Genomic DNA, 18,994 nt, shown 5'->3' on the forward strand with positions numbered 1-18,994 from the left:
TGAAGGGCAGCTTGTGATGCTCACTCTAAGGTGTAGCTTACAGAGTATCTGGGACTAAGAATTGCTTAACAGGAATCTATTAACCCTGCAAGTCTTCATTCTTCTTGTCAGTGGAACTGTGTAGGGAGGGGACATGAGTCAGCTGAGGACATATGTTCCTTCTGAACAATGCATAAGTGTAGATAAGAACTAATGCTTCCCTCTCTGTCAACAGTGCCTGGGTCAGCAGTTTTGCCTGATGGCATGGCTAGTGCTCAGCATCTGGTCCAAAAGCAGCTGCTACACTCTGGAGTCAGCTGAGTGCCCAGCCTGTTCAGCATGCCTGCTTGTTTGACTGTGGTACCCAAACATGTCTGGGTCTCTGCTTTCCGCATGCTCCTAGGGTCAGAATCTGGAGTGATGTGTTCTGAACAGAAACATGGCAGCACAACCATCTGTGTCATTGCATGTGTTGCCATGCAGCTTTTTCACTTAGACAATGCTGTGTTTGCCCCTTCTTTCATTAAAATAGAGGAGTGCTCTGCAGGGATTTTCTTGTCAGTATAGATAGATTATTTTGTCATTTACTTCTCCAAAATAACTCTGTTTTAGCATGAAAAGTTCTAAATCTTGCAAGCAGGGAATATTTGAAACTGTATACTTCAATCCCTGTCTTATTTTTAAACAAACCTGAGCAACAGCAATGCTGTGTAGCTGGAAGATGTTTTGGCTTTTTTAAAGTGTTTCTTAGCAGGATCCCTGTTGAAAACTTGTTTGTTGATAGTATATAAATCTGAGGTGAACTACTAGAAACTGCAAGGTGAAAGCTGCTGTAGATTGTAGATTGATATAGAGTTTGAAAATAGTTTTAGAATTGTAGAATCCTTAGAGTTGGAAGAGACCTCTGAAGGCCATCTTATCCAACTCCCCTGCAATGAACAGGGGCCCAGGGCCTGATCCAGCCTCGCCTTGAAAGTCTCCGGGGAGGGGACATCAACCATGTCTCTGGGCAGCCTCTTCCAGCACCTTCACTGTAAAAGACTTTTTTTTTCCTTATATCCAACCTAAATCTACCCTCTTTGAGCTTGAAACCACTTCCCCTTGTTCTGTCACCACAGATCCTGCTACAGAGTGTCCCCTTCTTTTCTATAGTTCCCCTTTAGATACTGAAAGGCTGCTCTCAGGTCACACTGGGGCCTCCTCTTCTCTTAGGCTGAACAGCCCCAGCTCTCTCAGCCTGTCCTGTAGGAGAAGTTGTTCCATTCTGTGGATTATTTTTGTGGCCCTCCTCTGGACGTGGTCCAACAGGTCTGTGTCTCTCCTGTACTGAGGACTCCGTATCTGGATGCAGTACTCCAGGTGAGGCCTCACCAATGCATGGTACAGTGGGAGGATTCCCTCCCACAATCTGCTGGACAAAATTCTTTTGATGCAGCCCAGAATACAGTTGGTTTTATGAGCTGTGAGGGCACGTTGCTGGCTCATGTCCAGCTTCCCATCCACCAGTACTCCCAGGTCTTTTTTGGTAGGGCTGCGCTCAATCCTCTCATCCCCCAGTTTTTAATGGTAGTGAGGGTTGCATCCACCCACATGCAAGACCTTGGATTTGGACTTGTTGAATCCCATGAGGTTCACCTGGGATCACTGCTCAAGCCTGCCTAGGTGCCTCTGGATGGCATCTTGTCCCTCTGGTGTGTTGACTGCACCCCACAATTTGATGTCATTAGCAAACCTGCTGAGTGTGTCATTGATGAAGATATGAAGCAGTATCAGTCCTAGCATTGACACCTGGGGGTCACCATTCATCACCAATCTCCGTCCAGACACTGAGTCATTAACCACCACTCACTTTGTCCTGCAGTCAGTTCTTTGTCCATCGAACAGTCTTTCCATCAAATCCGTGTCTTTCTAATTTGGAGAGGAGGATGTTGTGGGATACTGTACTAAAAGGCCTTACTGAAGTTGAGATAAATGACATTAGGGGCTCTTTGCTTTTCCATTGATGCAGTGACACCATCGTAGAAGGCTGCATGGTTGGTCAAGCAGGATTTGTCTTTGGTGAAGCCATGCTGGTTCTCCTGTATCAGCTCCCTGCCTTCCATGTGCCTTAAAATAGCTTTTAGGAGGACTTGCTCCTTGATCTTCCCAGGCACAGAGGTGAGACTGATAGGTTGGTATTTCCCGAAATCATCCTTTTTAAAAATGGGTGTGATGTTACCTTTTTTCCAGTCATCGGGGGCTTCATCTGATTGGCATGACTTTTCAAATATCATTGATATTTGTGGCTTGGTGGCTACATTAGCTAATTCCCTCAGGACTATGGGATGCATCTAGAAGTCAGCAGAGCATTTTTATAACTATTTTATAGTACTTGATTTGGTAGACTGGGCAGGTCGGAAAATGATCTAGCGTGCAACAGCTAAAAATACCTCATGCCTAGAAGTATATGTCTTGCTTAAGTTTTTTTAGTCTGTTGAATGTTGCTGTATGTACCGTTGATCTAAGGAACTGAGATTTTGTGGAACCTGCAGTCACAGCAGAATTGTGGAGAGAAGAAACTCCATTTTGGAGAAGGGAAAATAATCTCACTGCATGTAACCGGAGAAGTAATGGATAATTGTACAATAGAAACATGAGAATTAACAGATACATCAGACTCATTAGAAAGAGCAAAGAGATGCATTCTAGCCCTGGTACATTCCCCTTTCACTTGACAGCAAGGAGCAGAATGTGCTTGAACAATTCTCCTGGAATGATGATGGTTGTTCAGGGGTGTTGGGGAACTCACTTTTGGTCATATTACAGAATCAAAGGCCTGACATCTTGCAGTATTTTTGAAGTAAAAAGTCATCTCTATGGAGTGAATTCTATGTGATGTATTTTTAAAACTTGTTTAATTATGCTCTCTTTCTAACTTACTGTTGAATTCTCTTAACAGCTGCAGGTTCTCTCCAACATTCTCACTTCCATGATAAATACAACTTCAAGATCTGTAGAAGTTATTTTGTTTACAGTAGCACTCATTTGTACTACAGCTATGCTTTTCCTCGAGATGTGACAGTTTTTCATGCTGATTGAAGTAAACAATGCCAGTAACTGGGGCAAAATGGGCAGTAGAACAGCTGTGAAGCACAATATTTGGCAAATCTTATTGTTTAGATTAATCCATTCTTTTGGAGTCTTATCTTGTTTAGCTCAATGTTAAATTTGAAATGAATTGCACCTGACCCCAAAGCAGCTGAATTTATATACTGTAACTGAAATCAATAGTAAGTTTTTCTGCTTGTTTATTTTAGATGAAAACTGGGATGATGACCAGCTCCTTGGATTTGAGCCATGCAATGAAAACCTTATAACAGGTTGTAACATAATCAACGGGAAATGCGAATGTGACACTATTCGGACCTGTAATAATCCATTTGAGTTTCCAAGTCGGGATACTTGCCTGTCAGCCTTGAAAAGGATTGAAGGTAAGGAGTCATCATCAGTAATTCTGAGTTAATCGTTCCATGTGTTTGATTGAAAGCTGGAATTGGGTTAATATTCTTTTTTAGGATGACTTTGGTAGTGTCAGATACCTGTCACCTTCTGTTTTTCAGAAGGCAATTATTTGCTTTTCAGAAAGAGGCAACTTAGCAATCTTAGCCTTCCAAATGCTTAAATTTTAGAATGAAGAAACTAATGATTTGTGTTTTGTGTGTGTTGTGATGGTTTCAATCTTAAAACCTGTGAACATTCTCTACATGAGCATACGGTTTGTGGTAGCTACCTTTCTGGATTTTTGGCTGTTGGGCAGTGTGTGAAAACTTTTTTTTAGAAGCACTGAGGAGTGCCAGAGATCTTAATAGCAAAGGTATAAAACAAGAAGTAGAAGTTGTTGATTACATTTTTTGTGTATTTTTGTGTATGCATGAATTGCTATTTTCTTTAAGATTACATAATGCAGCATTACTTTATTGCTAGTACTCCTCTGTTTTGTGTTCCTTTGAAAATGTATTAGGTTGTGCATGTTTATGCTGCTGTACATGTACGTGATGTATGATTGTTGTTGAACTGAAAGTGAGATGGCTCAGACATGTCCAGTTGTAATACAATTCACGTGATGTATTTTTAGGGCTGTTTTGTCCAAGGATTGATCTCAGGTCCTTTCTGTAATGCTGTAATTATTGTCTGTTTCCCAGTGTGTCTGGGAACATGCAAAAGCTGATTGGTGGTATGAACCTGCTTAGTGAGTCTGTTTTAAAGTGAAGTTTAACATCACATGCAAAAGTAAATGTATTTATAAGGATACTAGTCTTATTTAAAGATGTTAACTTTTGAGTTACGAGAATGTGATCTGGTGTCATCGTGTTCTTATGTGACAAGATGATCTTGTAAGAAAAAACATAGCTGGCAGAAACATGTTCATTATCATCATTTGTGCTGTTGATCCCTGAAGGGGTACAAATGCTTTTATTTGTTTGGTTAGTGGCTTTTTGTTTGTTTTTGTAGAGAAATAAGAGAAGCACAAGTAGTGTAGGTCTTCTATCCTTGCTGAGGTAGTGGGCAGTAGCATATATGTTCCTAAGTAACCTTGCCGGCTGCTTTCTTTTTTACTTGTCAATGTGTGATTAATTTTGTAGAGGTTCATCAGAACCTCTTCTAGCATAACAACTCATTGTGCGTTTAACTGGCTAAGAGAATCTGTTGGTGGTGCCTTTTTGCAGAGTGAAGAAAATGATTTATTTGGTAAATTGGCATAGAAAAAGAAGGTTGATTCTTTGAGTAGCTTGCTCTCAGAAACCTCTTTTTTAGCTAATTTCCCATTTCTAAAAAGAATGATGGGCTTGGCAAGTGTGCTGCAGTACCACCGGAACACTAAAAATCTTGCAGGTATAACTTGAGTGTTGTGATTCAGCTTTTGCATAAAAAGGTGAATTTGCATTTACATCCTCCCTGTTAAACCCTTATCATTGAGAATTGCTTGAAGTTAAAGCCATCTGTATTCCTCAGTAGATGGGAAGAAATCATCATTCAGCAAGTATTAGTAATAGGACTGTAAAAAAGAGCCAATTCCAATGAATATATTTGTGTTGAAATAATACTTTGCTTCTCGCAAAAATACATTTGGCAGATACAAATGTTAGTAGTGCTACAGCAAGCTCAGATGCGGCTAAAATAAAGAAGGAGACTACTGATTTTTAACTTGCTTTTCACATTTCAGATTCTTTTCATTTTCTTGGATAAATTTCCAGTGGATTTCAATTAAGTTAATTCCTACAATGTCAAAACATACTGCTCCAAGCATGGTAGCTTGCTTTTTTTTAACTACCATTTTAAATAATATTTTCATTCAAATTTAACATTATTTGGACAGGAGGAAGATCTTTTCCTATGCATTGACACTAACTTGCATACTTGTTTTTTTTCCTTCAAAGCATAGCATTAATTTGCATATGATACTCATAATCAGTCAAATCTGCCTACTGTGTTCTGCACTGTTAATATGTTATCCCTTCTCTCCAAATATACATGCAGCAAGGAGATACTACGTAGTGTTCATGGGAGTAGAGTTCTTAAGCTACGATTAGAGATTGAATGCTTTACTGCTTATGGATGTTGTTTCTTTAAGTGTGTTACTAGTTATTTCTTATTTCTATGATTAAATGCTTTGTCTTGTTTGTAAGCTAATGGAAAGGAAGAATAACTCTTTTTACTTGCTTGTACTTGCCGCGTGCATTTTTGCTAAGCAAGCCAAGTCTATTGAATGAAATGGGATAGCCATCTTGATGTGTCAGATACAGTGTTTGCTATCTGAGTTTTCAAGCTTTCAAAGTTCGAAGTCTAATAGTTGAATTCAGCCACTTGGAAAGTCAACCTGAAACATGGTTTAGGTTGTGTGCAAACCTGAGAGCTCTGAGCATGTTAAAATTGAGAAACCTCAGTTCCTTCAAGGCAAGCTGAGCCATAACAATAGGATGATGTAAAAATGAATGGTTCATAAGATCTGCTATGTATGTCCAACTAAGATTTTCTTGAAGCACTAATGTGTATTTCTGTATTTTGGCTTGTCTGTTGAAGATAAATAACATGAAGAAATGAAGGTGGTCATTCAGGTGTTGAAATACCACGATTAACAATCTGCCACAAAAAATGGGACTAAGTATTTGAAGTCTAACTTTCTTCGCTTCACCATATCTCCTACAGACCATTAAAGATAGTGTGATTAAAAACTCACAAGTCAAGTACTTGAATGATGGATATACCGTAATCGCAGTTCCTGAAGAAAGCTCACAGAAGAAAAATGCTAAAAGTAGAAACTAGCTGCTTCCATTTTCTTTCTGCTCTGTTGAGGATAGTTACTAGGCAGTTAAGAATGGTTTGTATTGCACATCCCATCTAGATAAACTCTGGTTCAAGTAACTGCATTAATTTAGTCTTAACTGTGCAATTTAAATCTTGGACGGTATTAACTTGTTTAATAGAGGTCCTTTCTGTCAGCTTCCTGAGCAGCTGATATAAGGGCATCACAGAGGCCAGTGGTGCGCAGTGTGATTTGCATGTTCTTACTGAAATTAGTTGTGTGACTTTTTTTTTCCTTTATTTTTATTTTTGCATTAATATATTATTTTTTGGAAGAAAAAATGGAATGTGAAGTTAGGCTGTTCCAATGGCACCACGTGTACATGGATCCATGCACAGGAGATACTGAGGCCAGTATGCCATTAGTTGTAGTTGCCAATTCTGTCAACCTGTACAGTTAATCAAAAGGCAAAATTGCCTGTATATATTGAATCTATTTCATAAATATTCTCAGTCAACAAACGATGAGCCAAAGTCAGGAGTCCCATTTCCAGATATGAAAAGGCATGTGCTAGAGGTCAGGACTTTGTCGTGTACTTTAATTTCCTGTTTTTTGTATTTGCATTCTTTCATTCAAGTGTTCCTCTTGTCATTTTATTTTAGCTGGTGTGGTCTTCCCTTCTGGGCTTGTTGCATGTTGCATATTCAACTAACTCAAAGTTTTTTCATTTGCTTTATGTAAGATTCTTTTTTCTTCTACCAGTTTGTGTTTGTCTGCCTTCTTGATCACCTCATTTTTTTTTCCTTCTACCTCCACCTTGCCACACCTTCTCTTTTCTTTTTCCTTGCCTACCTATTTCATATGGCTTACTCCCCAGTTCACTCAAAGTTGTCGTGCTTGACTGATGTGATTTATGCGTCTGTCCTTTCTTCCCTAAGTCAGGCTGCATGGCCTTCAGCCTCGTGTTGCTTAATGTTACTGACAGGGTCAAAAAGTGATGTTCTTTATTCTGTGTCCCGAGGACTTGCTCTGTCCTGCACTGAAGGAGTATTTCCCAAGTATATGTATGTAACTTCAGTAGGGCTGATGATGTTGACATGCAAGAACATCCTAAGAGGATATTCAAGGTTCTCAATAATACAGGTACTGAAGAAAGCTGTGCCTGCTCTGTGCCTTTGTTTTTCAGGAAAACAGTACCATTGAATACATCTGAAAGAACTGGTTTTGTAGTAGAACTTAGTAGATAATTTATTGCTGATCTCAGTGTAGGCATATTGCAACTGTTCAAAGATTTGATACTTTCTCTTCAATTAACATGTAACAGAAAGTGCTAAAGTGCACAGAGGTCTCCCAACCTTGTTTCAGACTTAAAGTGCCGCCCTTTCTATATGGGCAGTCAGTGACTTCCCGTATGAAAGATTTGATAGAAGTCATGAACCATTCTATTATGAGGAAGTCCACACATTTTGAGCTAGAAAAGAATTGTCTGGGAAAGCTATCACATAACTAAATAATAGTAGATCCATGTTGCGTCGTGCTTTTCCTTGCTTTATTATTTTTTAGGATTTGCTTTTTTTTTTTCTTGACTAGTGCCTGCTCTGATGTGGTTGAGGAAATCCTGTGTTCTTGTGTACAAGGCTTGTTACTATTCAAGAGATTGCTAATGATGGCAGTTCAATTGAACTACAACCACTAAGGTGGACTGTGGATAATATGGCTTGAGGATGGAAAGTACTGAGATGCCATCTGTCTGCTTAGTCACAGGCAGAAGTCTAATTGCATGTACATATTCTTGAAGCCACAATCTGCTAAAACTTAACTGTAGGCAGTAATGCAGAAGAATCAGATCTTAAATTTTATGTGAGAGACTGGAGATTGTGGTTGAAGAGTGAAAGTGAAGGTAATTTTACTCTTCAGGATTGCAGGGTGTTTGTATGTGTTGCAGCATTGAAAGCTTGCTGTTTAGTGCCAGTGAAATAATCTTGAAACTTTTCCTTGAACCTTGAAGAGCCCCTGGAAAGTCATTGCCTGGAGTGATCTGGTCTCAGTAATTTCTAAGACTGTTTCAGTTCCGAGATTTGTTTTTCTTTCTGTATGCCAGGCTCTGGCAGGAATTTAAATAGTCTAGGAAAGCTATAAAGAACAGAAACTTGAGGATATTCTTGAGTCTGTTCCTGTTCTCCCACAAGCGGTTCAGGATCTGCATTCTTGTTAAGTAGCCATGGAAAGGGAACATGCTTTGCTGCTTTCCTTCATCAGAGGAAATGGTGGCAATTCTTGCTCTCTAAAAAATGTTTGATTCTGAAGTAGCTATTTCCCCTTCCTTTAGGAAGTGTGGGGGGCCAGAAGTCATGGATCAAAGGCATGTAGTCTTGCAATGATGCTCTAGGCTCAGATCTTTTCACCGGGGTTTACTGAAGATGTCAGTCTGCCCGTTACCTCAAAGATGAGAAACTTCCTGATGCTAGTCTGCTTATTCAAAATTGTTTGGCAGCAATGGTTGTGTCATGCCAATACCTGGATTTATCCAAAGACAGAGGTACTCTGGAGTCCTAGAGAGCATAAATGCCATTTGTGTTAGCAAAGGTGGTAATTTTCTTATTTTTTTTATTTTTTTTTTTAGTTATGTCAGTGTTAACTTGAACTTTGAGAGCAGAAATAAATCATCTGTTTTTCCACTATTTGGTATGAAGTGAGAAACTTTTACATGAAAAGGTTAAACCCAATCTTTTTACAAACTGTATGGTGGATAAAACTTGTGTGGTCTTCTGATGGAGTATGTGATTAATGTTTTCAGTAAAAGAATACCTTCTCTTGCATCTCTGCATGTAAAATCTCCTGTTACTGAAGCTCTTATTTTAAGAGTTTCTCTCAGTTACTTGGCTTGTGCCTTCCCAAGCCGTTCTCTGCTGTCCTTCATAGGTGAAAGGAGAAAGCTTTTAAGTTGCTGGTATCTTTTTTAAGCTTGTTCATTGCAACATACTCCTTGCATTCCATTATTTTTTGCATGTAACTGAATAACTTTATACCTGCAAATGTTGCAATACCTGTCAGACCAGTCTTGGAATAACAAATATGAGAAGGTAATTTTATCCGAAATGCTTGTTTGGTTCTTAAGTGTGATTTTTAAACTTCACTTCTGTGGTCTTCGTAGCTGATGGTTACCTTTAAAAAACAGAATAGACTAAATCCAGCTTTTTTGCTGAACTATTAGGCATGGAGGGGAGTGAAATACTTTCAGATGTGTTTAATCTGATATCCTTTCCACTCCTTTCACATAACAATTAATGCATGTTTTTACTCAAATAACTGAACTTTGAAGGTTGGCATGTATTTGCAATAAGGAATGTGATTGGGGCAAAGGTCCAAATTTTACCTTTGAATGTGCTTATGAGAGCCAAGTAAACGCATCCAAAGGCAAAATTTCATGTAAAAAGTAAAGGAAAATTGCAGCATAGCTTTTATTTTTTCCTCCCCTGAATACATGGATATAGAAGGAATAAATGTTTGATATGGAAATAATGCAAATTAAGAATATTGACATAAGTTTCCTCCTTTCCCCTGAAGGGGATTGGAGACTGGATGGGGGAGAAAAGTGAAAACAAACTCATGAAGGATCTTATGAAAGTGAGACATCTGGCAGTGAGTTGACTTAACAGCATAACTGAAGAGTGTTAAATTTGCAGGACTTCACCTTTCTTGATTCTGATTCGTCAGAGATCTGCTCCCAGATGAAGCATGATCTTTTTCTAGTTTGTTTATTTATTTGTCCTATTTCTAACGATTTGTCACATAGTGAATATCTGTTCTGTGAAATTTCAAATTAACCTTAAGAATCCCTTCTGGAAGATTCACAGACATATCAAAGTCAGTTTCTGCTTTTGATATTTCTGTATTTGTCTGGACTCTTACAACTTAATTAAGCCCAATTTTGGATAATGCTGTGTGTAGTAGTGAGGAAAGGCTGTATTGCAGAAACTCTTAGGAAAGGAAACTGAAGAAACAGTCTCTTGGGCAGCTTACTTAAAAACAAGAACAAAAACATAGGGGTGTTAGCATTGTGTAAATGGCTCATTGTAAACGTAAATTGTAATGTAAATATATGTTGTTTCTAGGAACTGAGCTTATTTTCCTTCTGTGCTAGACCTGCTCATATGGTGCTACTCTTGCCTTTTCTTTTTCTACATCCAAATTCCTTGAGTATGTAAAATTCATGGAAAAGATACCAGATCATTAATATGTTACACTTTAGTTTTCTTCTTTTTTTCTTCTTAGTTTACATGGTTATTGTGAACAGAAGGATAACATTAGTTGTAGACTATAGCCTTGGACAGTATGACACAGTGTAGTGCAGTAAAAAAACAAAAAAAAGCTGGCTATCAGGTGTTTATGGTCAAAGCACTGTTCCTAGAGACAAAGCAGTACCTGTCTTGCGCTCTGTTTCAGATGCTTACCTGCTTTCATCTGAAGCCGAATACAATGTCATACATTGAATCTGAATCCTCTATAAGGGGAGAAAAAGAACAGGACAAATCTTACAGCAGATAGGATCTTGCTTTCAGTGCCTTCTAAATGTTCCTTCCCTTGCTGGTGAGTAGGCTGTGCTGAAAGACGTCTATCTTAACTGTAGTGGCAAGCTACAGGTTTTAAAGAATGCTTGACCTTAATTTCTGTTAAAGTTGGGGAATAGAGTGAAAATGCAGCAGGTGACCATTGGCAGAGCACTTCCAGATGCAGTGTTGATTTTTTTTTTTTTTTTTTTTTTTTTTTTTTTAAGGATCAAAAATTCTCTGTGTGGCAGAAGAGACCTGAGCAAAGGTCTGGAATTAAATGGTCTGTAAACATTATCCTAATATTGATGCTAGTAGAAAGCTGTATTCCTGTGGCACTTGGTGTGCTGGGTCATAAGTCTTGTTCTGATAGGGCAAATCTTGTTTGGATATGTGGTCCGTTGATACCAATTGAGATAAGCAAGTGTTGGATGAGCATATCCAGTGCTTGTAGTATGTATCAGTGACTGGTCAATATGACAATAATTATGTCACTGTAACTAATAAACTATTTTTGGTTAAATAGTAATGGCTCTTTTGTTTGATCACATCTAGTAGACTTCATAGTTTTCCCTTTTTCTTTTTTTCTTAAAGTACTTCATATGAACATTTGTAACTTCTGAACAGTTGTGTTAGCATGGTGACAAAGTATTTCAATTCTGTCTCTAAATTTAAACCTTTCATTATTTCATGAAGACTATTCTAATGAAAGAAGAAATAATAGTAATTAAAAAAATTATCAATATTTTTGCAGCTTCCGCAGCATGAAACAGACTTCAATATGCAATGAATTAAAATATACCAGTAAAACTGTCTTTTATAGAATTTATGGATGAAGACTAGAGTCTAGGCAAGATACTAAGAACTGCTTCATTTCTGGGGATATTTCAGCAAAGTTAAAATAATCCTTTGCAGAGGGTTGAAGGTAGAAAGGGAAAGGAGAAAAAAGGCAGTGTTTCTGGAAAACTTCCATTTGCTCTATTTCAGAACATCCCACAGATAGAGGATGGTTAATAAACTTGGTTTTCCCCAGCAACTAAGCAGAATAAGGATATTCATGTAGCTGTTCCAGCTGCACCATTTTCAAGATGCTTGAGAACTTAACTCAGTGAATGCTTTTCAACTTAAACATTTCAAAAATGTGAGCCTGTCTTTATCTCTGTTTATTGCTAGAAGGTGAAATGCTTCTTCCCCCATATATAAAAGCACTTGCTAATTCAGTAATAGATGTCTTTATCAAATATTATGTAAAAGTCAACATCTTGCTCAGTAAGAAAGCAAAAGGATTAGTATTTGCAATTGTGAATAGAATAAGAAAAGTAAAATGATTCCCCTACCAAAAATGGTGGGTTTTTAAATGTTTTTTTTAACATTAATAATGTTTAAGGTATTCTCTGTATTACTTTATTTGATGTGGGACAAGACTTGCCTTCTCACTGTTGCTTTCATGTGTGGGTAAATGCAGAGGAGATTTATCTATCGCTGATCACATTTCTGGGCTCTAGCTGACCTCCTCTTCATCAAGCTAGGGTTCCTCTCAGCTCCACCATCAGCAGAGTGCTAATCTGAAGGAAAAGAAGCTTTAGCTTGTTTCTGGACACAGAGGAAGTGTGTAAAAGACTGCGGTGTAATGAACACTCAAAGGCAATTGTCAAGTTGGATATTGTTGTGGATTAATCTTGAGGTTGTGCTTTAGAGCACTCATACCTGCTTGGTTGGCTAGCCTTTTTCGGGTGTACAATGTGACTCACTTTAAGTATCTGCCATTGTATTCCTGGGTATGATTGTTTTTCTGATAGAGTTACACCTTCAGATAACAGCTCTACTGCTGTAACAATTAAAATTCGTACCAGAATCCCTATTGATCTATGGCTTGCTACTTTTCTCATCTGCCTGTGGGGATGGACAGAATAATTTGAATTTTTTTCTGCATTGCTAACCCTTCTTCTCTGGGTTATTAGTTGATGCTATGTGACAAATCTATAATCTGTGCTCTCCTTTTAGCAAAGGTTGAGGGGAGGAGGGGTGCAAACCAACTTCTTGTTTCCCTGTAGGCATGAGTACTTCAATCTAACCAGCTGTAAACTGATACTGACAGACTGATCTGATGATGTAGGCATTAAGTTTTGTTCTGAGCTTACCACTCATGTTTGCTTGTTACTGTGCACTTCAAGGGTCAGCGTAAGCAAGTGTTGCTTGATTGCACACACCTTTCCTCTCAAACTGGAGGAAAAAAAAATATAAGATCATCTTAGAAATTTCTTGTAACACTTTTTTTTGTCTTCGTCAAGAGTATTAACAGGTTTATTTCACAGTATTAACTACATCCAAATGTGCAGTTAAGAGTACGGAAATTACTTAATTGTAGTAGGCCTGCTAGGATTCATTTGTACCTTTCCCTTGTGACGTTGCAATGAAATGGTACTCAGGCTGGTATCTTTACAGGCTAAACCTGAATGTAGATGGCACATGTGTGCCCTCTGTGGATATTTAAAAATATCTGCACTCCAAATTCTAGGGTATCAATCTACTCACTGTGGCTGTATCTTGGGCACATCTGTGTTCCTGGTTACTGCTGAAGGAATCTTCTACACAAATACTCGAAGAAAAAGTGCGTATTTATGAGTGAAGCACTGACCACAAGATTGAGTGAATGTCTCAAAAAAAAAAAAAAAAAAAAAAAAGACATTCTTAGCCTCAGCATAGAAGAGTAATAGCTCTGCTCCCTCCTTCCCAGTGCATTGCCATCTTTTGTTCTAGATTCCTCTCAAGTGTTGTAAGTTTAAAAAAACAAAACCAAAAAAAAAAAAAAAAAACCCAAAACCACAACCATGCAACCTCGCTTAAATCCAAGAAAACTTCCTTCTTCATTCATGAAATAAATATATGTGCATTAAAGAGCTCATCTGGAATCATATGTTACATCATCTTATGTTAACAGATGTAAATTCCACCCTTCTGTCCAGAAGAAGCAAAGCTTTCATTAACTCTTAACTCCTGCTAGAAGGAGAACATCCAGTACTTTTGTATGATCAACTTTCTGCAGACACGTAAAAGTTGTTGTCATAGTGACAAACCAATCTACATAATTTAAGGTGCTGGAATTTAAATGACTTGTCAGATACATATGCTAGACTCTCAACTTGTGTAAAGGAATGAATTAATATGTTAAATGTTAAACATGTTTGGCATTGGCATATAACAGGCGAAGAAAACATTTTATTGATTTGTAAAAATAAAAATAAAAAAATAAACCTGGAAACTTAAATCTGCTTTTGACCTTTGGCTAGCAGATACAGTCACATACTCTAGTAGAGGAAATGCCTCACATTCTAGCCATCTGAGCTAGGGCTTCCAGCTCTTTGGCACACTTTTGTGTGTAGGTCTGATCTTTTTTCTCTTCAGTTGTCATTGCAGAAGTGAGTAGGGGACAAAATAATGCCAAAAGCACACTATTTCATCTTTTTCTTTTGAGTTTTTTCTGTTATTTGTATTGATTGTTTTATGAGGGTTTGCAATATGAGTAACTAATCTGCTCTTTTTAAAAAGCCTAGAAAGTGAGAATGAAGATTCTGCAACTTAAAAATGCAAATCTGGATGCTTCTGAAGAAAACTATTTCAAACATTAATTTAAAAAAAAAAAAATCTCCAGTAAACTGTCATGGACCATTGTACTAGAATACTGGATAAGGAACTAAGTGTAGAATAAAGTAACTCATTAAACACAATTTTATAATCATTATTATATTAAAGCATGTGGGCAGTGAGGCTATTCCTTACTTGGATAGATCACATTTGACATAAAAATAAAATTATGATCTGAATACTGGTTTGTTTTTTTTTTTTCCTCAGATTTTTGTATTCTGTGCTAATCCATATACTCCAGCATTCAGGCATGCACTTCTGGAGCTTATCTGAGAATCCAGTCCTTACCTGCCCTCTATGTAAGCTACTGCCTTCAGCGTCCAGACAGGGTAACTGGCTGCCTTCTGCTGGGGCTTTGTCATACTGTGAAGCAGATATACTGGATAGATGGTCTTGAGCTTGGAGCTCACATGCCAGAGCTCTAGAGGTGCTGGGAGCTAAACGAACTCCTTTGAACTGGTCTGTCACCAGTCAACAAGATTCTTGTAGCCTCCAGAAGTTCTGAAATAAGAAGTAGTAAGGCAGTACTCTTCATCACACAGTATCACACAGTATTAGTGTGAAATGGGAAGAAACACATACTCTATTTAACAGTTCTGTGTGAGGACTGTCCCTGCTTAAGGGACTATACCTTATTGCTGTGCTCTGGAAGCTCCTTAGGCTGCAGATGAACTTTGTCAGAACTGCTCAGCACTGGTATGAACATAAGATTACCACGGTTTTCATTTAAAGATGCGCCTTCACTGAAGTTCATCTTCTTTTAAATGATAGCTGGATGTTTCAGTAATGTAATTAGCTTTCTGCATGTAGGCTACGTTACAAATGCTCACAGTAAGAAAGCCGAACTGTCTGTTCTGGGTTGTAATTGGTTTGATTCAGGCAGCTGCAGACAGAAGAATCTTAGTTTGGCTTTTACTCACAGTCCTCCACTTGCAAAGTTATGCCTCGCCAGCACATTTATTCCAACAATCTCTGTTTTTCCTTCTCAATCCTATGGAATATTGCCGTGAAGGCTGCTAGCTTGTCGACAAGGGGAAGAGAACTTTGCTTTTTAGCAGAAATCTAGTGCACTGCAGCTGTAAAGACATAAAAATTCATCACTGAATGATCAAACGTGGTTTCACATCAAGGTATGCGTGCACTGCTTTTCATCGGTATGGTAGTTTTTACATGCTTGTTTTACAGTGAGGCGTTACACAGCTGAAATTGAAACCTGTGGAATACAGAGCAAAAAATGTAACTTACTTGTTCTCCCTTTCATTTTCAGATTAAATCTAACACAGATCTGTAAATCACTGATAACTTTGCAGTAATGTGGCTTACTTGCAGTCTCATGTGGCAGATCTTCCTCCTTTCCCCCCTGTTGAGTGCTATACTTGCCAAAGAGGTTACTGCTAAGAAACTAGGAGGGATTGCTATGGACTTTGAGCGGAAAAACTTGAGCAAGTAAATGGAAAACAACGTATTATGTCCCATACTTGTATAGTATTGGTGATTTGGTGATCTTTCCTTTCTTTTTCTCCTCTTTCCTGGGCTAAAACTAAAATGCTCCAACCTCATTGTTAAGGCAGCTGTAGTAGATGTAGCCCAGAGATGCTAAAAGATTACCAGAGTCACAAAAGAGAGGCTGGAACCTGAAACATCTGTGAGTTTATAGCCTAGTAAGATTATGAGACAATTTTGAAGTACAGTCTCAAAAGTCCTGCTGGAGCAGCATATCTGTTAGATACAAAATCAAATTATTAGCTACTTGGTTTTGTCTGTGTGAGATGTGTCTGAGTGTCTTTGATAAGATTTTTCTTCTTTAAAACAAGCAAACCAAAAAAGGAAAAGATGTAATATACTGCTCTGGGCTTTGTAGTCTAGTGGTGTGGATTGATCCTAAATAAGTTGAATGAGTGATCCTTCCTTTCTCATTTGTGTTTTGTGTAAACAAAGACTGACCTAGTTTAGGCATTAAAATGCTTCTGGCTTTGAATCTTGAGGGGGAAAGGGGGCTTTTGAGATTATGGCTTGACAAAAAGGGGGATTCCTGCTAACATGTTGTCTTACAGCGTTGTTGCCCCTGTGCTCCAGTGGCCCTGTCTCTACTGCCTTCATTTAACTGTCCAGGCTGTGACCTGGTCAGGGAAATCCTTTATGCTTGTAGAGCTGACAAAAGCTCTACGTTGCTAAACTGTAATTTAGACATATCATGAGGAAATGAAAGTTTTGTGATTCTGCTGATTTTGTCTTTTGGCATCTGCCTTTCTCTGTTTCCTGGCCATGGTAACTTCTGAGATTTATCAGAATCCAGTGGTTGCATTAAATGGATAGAGATTTTGAAGGTGTTATATTGCTGGAAGCGCTGAAACTGGGCAGCTGACTGTGAGAGGGACTATACAAGATAAAATCAATTTCAGTATTAGCCAAAGAGAATCTATGTGAACTGGAGGTAGGATGAAGAGACATTGTGAATATCCAGACAGCTAGAAAAGACTCAGCTGAAACTCACTTCACCTTTGGTGCTACACAGTCCTGTTCTCATTCCTCACGGCTAGTATTTTCAATGTAAGTAAAGCTCCTCATTCTGTATTTTGTTCTTTCCTGTCAAATGCTTCCAGATTGAAGTAAAGTTATAAATAATAAAGACAATTGAAACAATAATTTAAGGCTCTAAATGCCACTAGGTGGCAGAACCCTTGCATCTATTCTGTGGATGTCTTTTTCTATGTCTTGGTTCTCCATCTGTGAGGTTGTCAGATGCTATTCATCTGCAGTGTACAATGAGAATAAACAGTGGTGTGATGAGTTGCTATACTAATAGAGCTCACATCAGTTGTTTTTGCAGGAAACACACTTTCAATGCTCTATCCCTTGTTAAGACTTCTTTCCCTTTTGAAAAGCATGCTAAGGCAGTAGCTTGCATTTAGTTGCATTTAGTTGTTCACACGTGACCTTTTTTTTCTTCCTCTCTGGTTGATAGATCAGAAATAAAGAAATGACAGAGTGATATTCAAAATGACTGAGTTTTAAAGACTAATAGATGTGGCATGGAGATGGTGAACCTGGATTTAACCTGTGGCAGAAAGCATGAGTTTTGAGTACTGGAAACTTAAAGTATTGTGAAGGGGCTCGCTTCTGTTGGTGATGTGTTCGTAGCTGAATGGAGTTACTTCTTGGAAACTAATGCGTCTCAAAGCAATAGTTTTTGTACCTGTTAGTGATGGTCTTTAAAGTGGTGGTTCATCTCTTAGTGCTAGTCAATGTGTTTGTCCTCTACACAATGTCAGAGATTATTTTAACTTCATTTTATTGTTCTTTTGACTCACTGAGCAGCTGGGAAGGGAGGTGAGAATAGGGCCATTGCTTGCCTGCATGTACTGGTAGAGATTTGTCTATGTCCTGTGTGTAGGTACACAATATTTTCCACAACTATTGTTGTATGTCTGCATATAGTAGTACTTGAGGCATGGTGCTCATCATGCATTCTGGGTTACAGGGGACCAGTACAGGGACTAGAAGGCATTCACATCATTCTGATGTACCTCAAAAGTTTACTAAATCTTTTAATATGGACCTTGGTGGTTGAATGCAGGTAATTAATTGGATAAATACTGAATAATAAATCCAAAAAGAAACAATATGAGTTTCATTTATTTTAGAAACATCTAGTTATTTCATTTTGGAGTATTGAGTAAAATTGAAATGTCAAGGAAGATAAGTGATATTTGGGGGGTTTTATTTTAAAACTCAGCTGTTTCTAATATATTTATAGTATTTAATATATGCTAAGTTGTCAGAAGTGCCTGAAGTTTCTTGGTGTTCAGGATTGTGTGTATGGTTTCTCTCTTCCATCCTGTGGTTGTCATCCACTCCATATAATGGCTACCTACAAACCAATAACAGAGATCTTCAGTAGGTTGTATTTGTCATGCAAGAACTTAGGGTATATGTGCATAATATATGCTTTTTCTGAAGATTTACTTCCCTACATCAAACGGCATTTTGAAGTTAATGCTTCTTACGGGTTTGTGAGGAGGTTTGTTGTTATGGTGAAGCCATTTTTTATTTAGAACTTGATATGCTTCTTGAAGACTTGCTTTCTGTGCATAATTCTTAGTTTCATAAGGAAATATGTTTGTAGTGGTTGACTCCCTGAGCTGTTGAGAGTAGCTGGTGGTTGGACTTATGCATCTTGAGAGCTCTGGCATTAAAGATGTGTGCAGGGCCTGATGAATCTTCATACAATTGTTTTAGGCAGTACACAGTCTGGCATACTGAACTGATAGTAGAAGCAAATTCATACTAACTAGTTGAACTTTGTGCAAGAGCGATGCCTCGGTATAAAATTCCGACTTTGTTGACTGCTTTGTAATGGTGGTGAGTTCTGATGAAGCTGTAGCAAAGGTGTAGAAAAAAACAACTTCTGAAGCTAGTGGAGGAAGCCTTTCTCGGCCTCAGATGCTGAAGAGGTCAGAGTCTCAAGATGTATAATGTTGGCAAGGAGGATTACAAAAAAGAAAAAAAGCTGTGGAAATATAGGAGCACTGAAAGT

At 38.2% G+C, this 18,994-nt stretch overlaps 1 protein-coding gene across 1 annotated transcript in view; it reads left to right on the forward strand.

Annotated features, from left to right (window-relative positions):
• CRIM1 (cysteine rich transmembrane BMP regulator 1) overlaps positions 1 to 18,994 on the forward strand; it is a 163,551-nt gene that overhangs the window by 11,752 nt on the left and 132,805 nt on the right. The window contains exon 2 of the mRNA XM_042817488.1: positions 3,276 to 3,449. Within this exon, the coding sequence (XP_042673422.1) occupies positions 3,276 to 3,449 (174 nt within the window). The remainder of the gene's footprint in view (positions 1 to 3,275; positions 3,450 to 18,994) is intronic.

Source organism: Centrocercus urophasianus, unplaced genomic scaffold (assembly GCF_019232065.1).
Source record: "Centrocercus urophasianus isolate 14NV4802_14NV808 unplaced genomic scaffold, USGS_Curo_1.0 seq_10, whole genome shotgun sequence".
Classification (NCBI taxonomy): domain Eukaryota; kingdom Metazoa; phylum Chordata; class Aves; order Galliformes; family Phasianidae; genus Centrocercus; species Centrocercus urophasianus.